Below are 10231 nucleotides of genomic sequence, written 5' to 3' on the forward strand. Positions count from 1 at the left end.
ACAGCAGAAGCTCCCTGGGCGGTTCACAAAAATTAGGGGCAATTGGGGCTTTGCACCCATTTCCCAGTCATGCAACAACTTTCCTTTCGGTCCTGCATGCCACCTGGCACGCACAGTGTTGCCTTCTGAGAAATCTGCCTTTAAGCATCCCTTAAATTAGGGCTATTGAGCCTCAGGCCATTCGTGGGAGTGCTCTGGCATGCCGTTCATTCACGGTAAGCCAGCATGATGTGCCAGTGGAGTCAGTATAATTCACGTCTCCTCACTCTAAGATTACTGTGCGCTTTCCAGAGTTTCTTCAGCGCCCTACTGTGGAAGGCGTAGGGCTTCCAGGTTGATAGCCGAAACGTTGTCAAATAACCACGTTTCTTCTGTCACTTAAGGGATGTGGATTTGCTTGAGCTTGACTTAAGCTTGGCTCATTTAGAGGAAAGGAACATGCATCTCCAGTTACAGAGGAGGTTCCCTTCCGTATCTTTTTCCCTTAAAATGGCTACCATCTATTTCCATATTCTATTCACAGGAGGCTTGATTCATAGGGCCGGTTCACCGGTTACAAGCAGGAAGTGCTGGTCAGGGATGCCCGTGTCATGCCTACATGCTATGTTTGCACTTCTGGTTTAATGTGCTTATGCATTTTCCTCTGTTGCGCAACGTGCACATTCCAAATGAGGGAGTTTGGATGTGTCTCTGGGTAGGATGGACATGTCACACACTCTCTTGTAATGCGCAAAGCCGTCTTCTCAGTACACTGCCAAGGGGCAAATTCATTTTCTGTCAGCGCAGTTGTGCCCCACTTTCACTGTGAGCCAGTTAATAATTGAAGGCAAAGGATTCCGCAACATGAGCGTTCATGAACATGGATTCATAGTACTATATAGGCCTCACCACTTTGTTTTTCGAAGAGTGAAATTTTACTGCGTGATTATGTTGTTTTTTAGCCAGCGTCCAATGTGGATCAGGAGACTTTGACAGAGCTGGTGAAGCCAAGCATCGACTACGTGCGTCATAAAAAATTCCGATCGGGGAATTATCCATCGTCTTTAAGCAACGAATCTGACAGGCTGGTGCACTGGTGTCATGGTGCCCCGGGAGTCATCCATATGCTCATGCAAGCATATAAGGTACGGCCTTGTTTTCCACACACCTAAGGGACAGAAACATGCATATTTTAAAGTGACAGCTGGGTTTTCAGATTTTGAACAGGAACCTCTAGGCTGCCCCAAAGTATGGAGGCATACTTCTCCAGGTCTAGTAAGGCTTTTTCCTTTGCTTGGGTTGAGAGAATTATTGTTCACCCAGATGCAAAGAAAGACAGTTCCCTGGTCTGAGGGGCTTTTAATCTGAGACAGTTGAGGTGGGAAGGAAGACAGCAGAGGAATTGCTCTATGAGTCGGGGAAAGCAGTATCCTACACTGCCTGGACCGCTAGCACAACAGGAATTAGTGGTTCCTGAAACAACTGGAAAGGAGCAGAAAGGAGCAAGCTAGTGGAGCATTCAGAAATGAGCTCCGCTGACCTGTATCATTCTGAAAATGAGTATGTCCACTAATTTCCAGGGTTATTTCTGGAACTGCTAGCTCCTGTTCAAATAGTGGCCTTTTCCGCTGGAACAACAGAACTAGCAGGGTGGGGGAGCTACAGCCTAGGATACCATCTCTGGCTCAAATCTCATTCACCCAGGAACTCGCTGGATGGTTTTTGGAAGGCTCCTTTCCCCTATTCTCAGCATTCACCTCTGCATTATGGGGTTAATAAAACTGGCATGCCTTTCAGGGCTTTTTTGAGAGTTACTGAGAGAAGCCGCACGAAGCTTTGAACATTTGGAATGTGGTATCTAAAAATCGAAGGCCTCAATCCAGATCTAGCCTGGAGGAGAGCGTACCTCGGCATCAAAAGATGCATCCAACCAGCTCAGTGGAATGTGGGTGAGTTTCCCAGGACAGATAGGAACAGCCATGATCTCCACGTGTGGAATCTTACTTTCTGGTTTAGGGCAGAAGTGTTCACATTATAACGATTATTGCTAGTTGTCTGCTGTGGCAAAGCTTGCGGTGAAATTTGGAAAGCAGGAACAAACAAGCATGCTGCGAAGGTTCCTGGTTCAAATCCACCCAGAGGACAAAACATTTTCTTGCATCAAGCAGGATTTGGACTAGGTGACCTACAGGTCTCTGTCCAAGTCTGTGATCCTGTGTTTGTCGATTTCCATAGATTTTCAAAGAAGATAAATACCTGAAGGATGCCATGGAATGCAGCGATGTCATTTGGCAGAGAGGATTGTTGAGGAAAGGCTACGGCATCTGCCACGGGACGGCTGGAAACGGCTACTCCTTCTTATCCCTCTATCAGCTCACTCAGGATAAAAAGTACCTCTACCGAGCTTGCAAGGTACCTTGCTGCTGCATACATCTTCTCCTTCTCTATCTATCCTGGATGGTTTATTGCTGAAGGCAGATTCCTTCTGCCCTTATCATTAATCAATACTGCAAAGGAAAGAGAGGAATCTTCCATCACATAATATGTATATCTTGAAAAATAAGTTAAAAGTAATCATCATCATCATCATCTTCTTTACGATCTTACAATTATATCTGTGCTGTATAAAAAATAAAACAGAGAGGTCCCTGCTCAAATCTTTTGCAATCTAAAAGAAATAAAACAAAAGTAACAAGGAAGAGGGAGAGGAACGTGCTCAATGTCCAGCTATGGAACAAAATGTGGCAGTGTGGGTGGGGTGCACCTACTCAGAGTTCTGGATGGCGACCCATGTCCTTTTCCAGGATACACCATTCCATTCCCTATCCACCCACTTCTTTTTTCCCTGAATTTTCCCCTTTGGTAGTCAGTGTGCATTCTGTGACCACTGGGCATGCTCTGTCCTCACTGAGCTGGTTCTGGTTATCTCCCACCCTTTTAGGGTGCTTTTCCTAAATACTTTTTGTACTTCCGCAAACCGTGAGTGTCCCTCAAGCCTGTTGACACATCCCCCTTATGTGTGGATGGTGCCATGTTGGCTACATTTGTATCCACACTCGGAGAATGAGTTTGCTACTGACCATTGCCCTAGGATTGGAGAGCAGAAGGGAAGCCCACAGTGTCTGGGTTCACACAAAATGATAACCCACACTCACTGAAACATGGGTTGTCATGTTGTCTGAACCTAGCCAGCTAACAAACCATGGCTTGTTAACCACAAACAAACCACAGTTCACAATCCAACAAAAAACAATGGGTTTTCTTCATGGATTGTTCATCTTTAACAAACCATGGTTTGTTAGCATGGCTGGGTTCAGACAACACGATAACCTACATTTTGACAACAACCCATGGCTCGAGAACAATCCACACTCAATCCATACTCAACCTTTGAGTGCGAGTTACTGTGTAGTGTGAACCCAGTCTCTGGTTTCTGCCATCAGCCAGCGGGCGTAGGAGGCTGCACTGGGAGGTGGCAGCCACTGCCTCCCAGGAATAATATCAAGTAAGTTGCCTTGGGGGCCCTATCCTGGCTGAGTGACTCCATCAATGTATAAATTAAAAATAATAATAAAAGGGGAAGACCAACCTGGCCCCATGCACCGGCAAGAGAAAGAGAAGATGCAGGGACCTCATTTTCCCTCTCCCTGCCAGAAAGAACACTCAGTTCCAACTGCCCTGGGACTGCAGAAGTAAGGGGGGAAGCACTCTGGCCCCATGCATTGGCCAAAGGAACAAGAGCCATTAACTGCTATTCAGGCAAGAACACCAGCAAGGGAAGATTAGCCTGGCCAAACTGGATGTAAATTCCCGCTTGGAGCTCACCAATTTGTTCTGACTTTGGAGTATTCCCCTCATCTACCTTTTCTATCCACTCCCCTTCATGTGTGTGTCTGGTCTGGTCTTCTTTAGTTTGTAGGCATGTTGGCAGGGCCTGCCTTTTTTATTGGTGTGGGTTGCTTTGGGAGACAATAATTGTTTGAAAAGCAGGATAAAATACATATTTGTGTGTATAGGAGACTGACTTCCAAGACTGAAAATGTTGCTGGCTTGCTCTGACTGGTTGGTTCAAATGCCAAAGTCCTGCCACTGAATCAAGGCCTAGTGTAGCCTTCCTCAACCTGGGGCGCTCCAGATGTGTTGGACTGCATCTCCCAGAATGCCCCAGCCAGTTGTAGTCCAACACATCTGGAGCTTTTTATGGATAGGGTAGGGTATGGAATTGAAGACCAAGAGATTGCTTCTTGTTAATAGCAACAGATATTTATTATGTTTACCATCTCTATTCAGTGACTGCAGTTGCAGGATGTAGAATTCAGGAGCTTCATAGTAATGACAGATATTTAATTCCACACTTATTTGCACTGTATTGTCAGTTCTTGGGTGTTTTTTTAGTTATTTATAGTTCATAAAAAGTTTTTTGAGGGTTTTTTTAACAATTAAAAATACTCCCTCCATCCCAATTATACAGTTGAATTATACAAGACATAAAACAATAAGCCTTCATTTCCCTGGGAAGGGAAACCATTTATAGTTAGTACTTTCACATCTGTTAATTTGCAAGGTATTTTTAAAAGAAAGAAAACCAAAGAATGGTGGCAAAGGAGAATAGAAAAGGGATTTGACAAGGAAAGGAAGATAAGAAAAAGGCAAAAGAGAACATGGTGTTGTGGGTGCAGGCGAGTGGCTGGTGCAAGGCAGAGGAACATGTTTTCAGTCCACACAGAATTCTAAAAAGTTCTGCCAGACATTTTGGAATTTATCTTCCCTCCCTCCCTTTAGGTAAATGACTTGTTCATAACCTCCAAAAAGTCGTTCATCCACTGATCCACATCAGGGACCTTGTGGTTTTCCCTCTCTGCAGTATGATACACTTGGCCATGAATGTGGCCCTATTAAAATGTCAGTTCTTGTTGACCTGGACGTTGGTAGAAACCAGCCCATGGGGGAAGGCCCCTCTGCCTCTCCTTCTGGTGGAATCTTCTAGACTTTGGGTCACTGACTGCTCACGACTGCCCTCTATTGTAAGTTGGTGGCCATTTCTCCTTGGAACTGACATGTTGCTAATATCTTTTTTCCACTATGTTCAGAAAGAGGGAAAGGTCAGTTCAGCCTTGGTATGCAAACTTTAATCAGTGTAGAGTAGATTTTGCTTAATCTGCACTTCCAGTTTCCTGAAATCTAATCATGGTCTTTTACCAGGACTGAGATTAGACCTCTTAATCTAGACAGATTGACTGCAGTGTGTTCCCCATCTTGCATATTGCAGTATTTCATATCTGTTGGATGTATATATATTTATTCATTTATTTTGGTTGTCAGGGTAGTCATTATTTTCTACTTCATTGCATCTTCCCCCCACCCCCCTTAGTTTGCGGAGTGGTGTCTAGAGTATGGTGCACATGGGTGTCGTATTCCTGACCGGCCCTACTCATTGTTTGAAGGTAAGACTTTTTTTATTATTGAATTCTGCATTCAATAAGACAGCAATGATGATTGAATTCCAACCTATCTGGCTTGGTTGAGCTGCAAGTGAATTTCCCTTTAACCAGTGGTAGGACCTCCCGATGGTTTGGACTTTGATTCCATAATCCCTGACCATGGGCCATGCTGCCTGGGGCTTATGGGAATTGTAGTTCAAAACATCTGGAGGGCACCAGGTTGTCTACCCTTGACTTAAACTGATCACGGCTGCAGATCTCAACCCACACCCACTAAGGAGTTAGCCCCATTAAACGCATTGGGAGTTTTGTCTGTGTAGACCTGTGTAGGATGGCACTGCAAGCCTGTTTAATGGTATTCTGTGTTGTGTCTGTATAATATTCTTGGCGAAACAGAGACTTGACATGCAAAATTGTATTTTTCCCCTCACATCGCTGAGGGTTTGGGTATCCCTGATGCTTTCTACATCAACCTGAGTCTCTTGGCTCTTAACATTTTAAGGCTTCCCCCTAGGTTCTGGGGCCAATATTTCCTCATGGATGGAAGGCTGGACAGGGGGGAATTGTGTGCTTAACTGTGTTCACTTTGGCTACAGTCCAGCAAATGTTGTCTCATTGATATTGAGATTTAAGTAAGTCGCCACAATCTCCATTCCATTGCTTTAAGAGACAGGCAGCCCAGCGCTATCCATGTTGATGTGGAAGGAAGCCTCAGTTCTGTGTGGCAAATAGTGCAATCCTCTGTGTGTCTACTTACCTACTCCCGGGTAAGTCTGTTTAGGATTACAGACTAAGAGCAGTATCCAGTGCTGTCCGTGCACTAGCAGGACCTACCACTAGCGCATTGGGAACCTAGCAGTTCCCAGAGCAATTTGAAACAAGCGGAACCACTCGTTTACGGAAGGGCGCAGATCAGTAGAGCTTGCAGAAGGGAGCTCTGCGGATCGTTCCCGTTCCGGAAATGAGCATTTCCGGGATTACTTTTAGAACCCCTTATGTCCCTGTCGCGCAAGCAGTGGGTCCCACGAGTGCAACAGAACCAGCCGAGGCAAAGCGGCTGCATTGGATGCTGCCCAAAGCCCTGGAAAATTTAGCATAGATTTGCCAATTTAGTTGTGAGTAGCTTTTGTTGGATCGTGCCCTTGTGAGGTCTATATCTTCCACTGGAAGATGTTTCCACTTGTTACCAAAGTGACTGAATTGCACGGTTGCCTGGAGGGTCTGGTTTGCTCAGCATTGTCCTCTTTTGGAGGGTGGAGTTCGGAGAGTATTGCTCAGCAGTGTGTGTGTGTGTGTGTGTGTGTGTGTGTGTGTGTGTGTGTGTGACTCTTCTGATAGAAATTCTGCCTTTTTAATTTCACAAACACACCATTAATGCTCAACTCTGAAAAGCTATTTTCAGAAAATGCCTCTTGTTTGCCATCTTTTGTTAATAAGTGGAATTGCAAAAAATATTCACGATTGTCCGCAATGATGCTAATGCTTGTTCTGTATTTCACACATTTAGAGCAAGCCTTTATTCTCCTTCACAGAAATATTCTCTAGAAGCAGTATTACAATGTAGTTGTAGTGTGTAAGATGACATGATACCAAACTTTTCTTACCTAAACTGGGACTGGGGGTTTGGTGGGGGGTGGAATGTTTTAGCACCCTAGTTCCACATGTGCCTAAATTAGAGTTATTTTGTTTTTAAATTAGTTATAGTGCAGCAGTACAAAAAATGCTGAAGGTACTTTACAAATGTAAAAGGATACAGCTTTTCCTTCTAGAATATAAGATTTATTATCTGAATCAATGTGCAGTAATGCCTGGCCATCATTTTTTATTTAGTATTACAATGATTTATACCCTGCCTTTCAAGATAAAATTCTACCGAGGCGGCATACACTTAAGACAGTGCCTTGATAATAACCATAGTAAAACAATATTTAAAATAACAGCTCATAAGGGTCCATCCCACAGTGGCAGTTGATGGTTGAAAGCTCTGTGAGGTAAGGTGGAAACAGTCCTTCTGGAGCAGGGCTCTGAGGTGATCTTTACGAACCTACTTTTCTCTCTCTCCTGGAAACCTTCCCATAGGGTAATTGGTGGTAGTGGCCTTCCTGTGGCAGGGGATAGTCTATCTAGAGTAAGGCCTGAGGGTGGCCTTTGCCTGCCTACAAGCCCCTCCCTCCGCACAGGAGCAGTTGGTGGTAATGGCCTATGAAAATTTATTAGAGCGTTCATCCCTGTTTAGTCATGAAAAGCCTCTTAGATGGCCTAGAGCAAATCACTGCATCTTGCAAAAAGGAATCGGGGCTTGTGATTGGCTAGCAGGATGAAGCTTCTGAATTGGCCGCCACTCCTGATATAAATACTAGTAGCCTTTGTTTCATCGGCACAGCAGTTCTGATGGTTGCACCGCCATATCTAGGTGAGCACACCCTCCACAGGAAGCCACCCACTTCCTACAGGGATATTGAAAGGTTAAAATGAGAGAACCCCATCTACACCAACCTTGAGGGGAAATGAGGGTATAAATGTGATTATATAAATCAGCCTTCCCGAACCTGGTGGCCTCCATATGTTTTGGACTGCAGCACCCAGGATTCCTCACCACTGGCCTGGTTGACTAGGTCTGATGGGAGCTGAAGTCCAAAACATCTGGAGGATACCAGGTTGGGGAATGCTGACCAATCTTAATGCTGGGTTCTCTTTGGAAGCACTGTGCTCCTGTGTAATAGTAGAAGACAGGAAGATTTTTTTTCTTTCCTTGTGGACTGGTAATTTTGTGTGTGTGTACTTGGTATGCACGGCTGTTCCAAGGGATTCCTTACAGTTCTGTGTCAGCATAAGGTCATGGACAAAGGATCCACAACTCAAGATTGCTTCTGCTCTTTATGGGCTTTTGAACTGATTTGATTTGTCTGTTTCAGGTATGGCAGGAGCTATCCACTTCCTCTCTGACATATTAGCCCCTGAGAAGTCCCGCTTCCCAGCATTCGAACTTGCTCCTCAGAGGAAAGAAAACAAAGAGGAGTGTGACAGCTAAATAGTAACTGAAGATGATGCAAAATGCAACAAGGCTGCTTTGTGCCTAAAGAATACCGAAACAAAGTTGGAATCTGAGCAAAGAGTGAATGAACCCTTGCTCACCTGGTCTCCAAAGGACATTTGTCATTACCGCATGAGCGAGGAAATTCCACACCTTGATATTTCATTCAAAGAGATGCCTTTAGCTGTGGCAAAGAGCAATCTTAAGTTTGTTGGGACTCTCCCTTTCTGGTTTTCACAGTTGTCTCTTCAGGTCTTTCGAGTGTTTGCATGTTTCTTGGTGTTGTCCGTAAGGCGTGACTTTTTTCTGTTGTTTGTTGAAAAGCTGAAAACCGTCCTGTGACATCCCGTCCTGTTGTTTTTTCTGTGCATGACTGTAATGACAGCACACCTCTTTTTCTGCAGCTGGACATTTGAGGATCAAGTTGGCTGATCTTCTTCCAGGCCCACAGCTTTCAAGTCATTGAACGTATTTCTTTCCCCCAAGACATCAAAGGCATGATCCACTCACGTTAAGCACTTTAAAGCTCCATCAATTCCCTTGAAAAAGTTAATCATGTGCTTCAATCTCTCCAATTGAAATCAGTGGGACTTAAAAGCCCTCAACTTCTGTCTGAATTATGCCCAAATTTGTTCTTGTTTTTCCTCCGACAGGGATCTTCTGAAAGCTTTCAGTCCATCCAAAGTAAGCACCAACCTCCCGTATTATCCCACTGAAATTGGTGGGACTCGATTGTGCTCTTAAATTTTGTGCACACTTAAATTGAGTAGCACAATCTCTCTCCCACGCCTAACCCCTGTTTTTTGGTCTTCACAATATCTGTGTGTGGTGCCACCTCGTTTTATGAGACCAGCTTTCAGATCCAGAAATTGTAAGCGCTTCTGGAAATTACCCTTTTAATGCCAGGAGCCTAAATCAGCCCACGCTCTTCCCTTTCGCAGCTTGCTGTGTGTCTTGGCCATGACATAAGTCTATCTCTTTTTGGTTTTAAGAAGAAAACCACCCCTTCACTGCTTTTGCGGCATGCAGAGCATGCTGACAACAGTAGGAAGACCCACATATAAGCAGCTATGGCAGGCTCAACCCAGCAGTTAAGGAGAGGAACAGGGGTGGGCACCTTCCAGGTGTTGGTGGACTGCAACTCCTACAATCCCTCACCATTGGCTGTGTTGGCTAAGGCTGATGGGAGTTGCAATCCCTACTATTTCTGGAGCCCCATCTCCTGGTATACAGGAACTAAAATAGCTCACTGCTGCAGTTTCAAGCTTCTCCGAAAGGGCCAAAGCACCCTGTTCTGGTTAGCAACAAAACTATAGGCATCCCTGCTGGGTGACTTAGGCTATCTCATTTTTGTTGCTTCATCCTCCGAAATCCCAAGTTTCCTTTGGTATTCTTCTGTTAAAGAGCTACGCAGTGAATGTGTCATTCTCGTGCCCAAAGTTCTCGATAAATAGGGTGTTACTGTTCTTTTTCCCTTTTTTTCCCATTCCTGTTTCACATCTGAACAAAAATTGAGGTTTGCATCACAGGGTGTACCTTTTAATGGGAGAGGTTTGGCTCAAAGGAAACCCAACTGTGTCCATTCCCTGTTACTGGAGAAACAAACCCCACTTTCAAAATGAGATGTCTAAAGGTTGTTATCCAATACGTTCTGATTTTGTGATGGCTGTTGAATTGTTTTTAGTCGTAATGGGAAATGGACGGCCTCTCGGAGTACGTGAGAGCCTTTTGTAAGAAGGGATGGGTGGAGTGGGGATTGGTTATCACAAATGTTTTG

At 44.6% G+C, this 10231-nt stretch overlaps 1 protein-coding gene across 1 annotated transcript in view; it reads left to right on the forward strand.

Moving 5' to 3' along the window:
• LANCL2 (LanC like glutathione S-transferase 2) overlaps positions 1 to 10231 on the forward strand; it is a 29588-nt gene extending 19357 nt beyond the window's left edge. The window contains exons 6-9 of the mRNA XM_063129304.1: positions 942 to 1124; positions 2215 to 2391; positions 5351 to 5423; positions 8336 to 10231. Of these exons, the coding sequence (XP_062985374.1) occupies positions 942 to 1124; positions 2215 to 2391; positions 5351 to 5423; positions 8336 to 8451 (549 nt within the window). The 3' untranslated portion in view covers positions 8452 to 10231. The remainder of the gene's footprint in view (positions 1 to 941; positions 1125 to 2214; positions 2392 to 5350; positions 5424 to 8335) is intronic.

The sequence above is a fragment of the Elgaria multicarinata genome, chromosome 1, assembly GCF_023053635.1.
Source record: "Elgaria multicarinata webbii isolate HBS135686 ecotype San Diego chromosome 1, rElgMul1.1.pri, whole genome shotgun sequence".
Taxonomy (NCBI): Eukaryota; Metazoa; Chordata; class Lepidosauria; order Squamata; family Anguidae; genus Elgaria; species Elgaria multicarinata.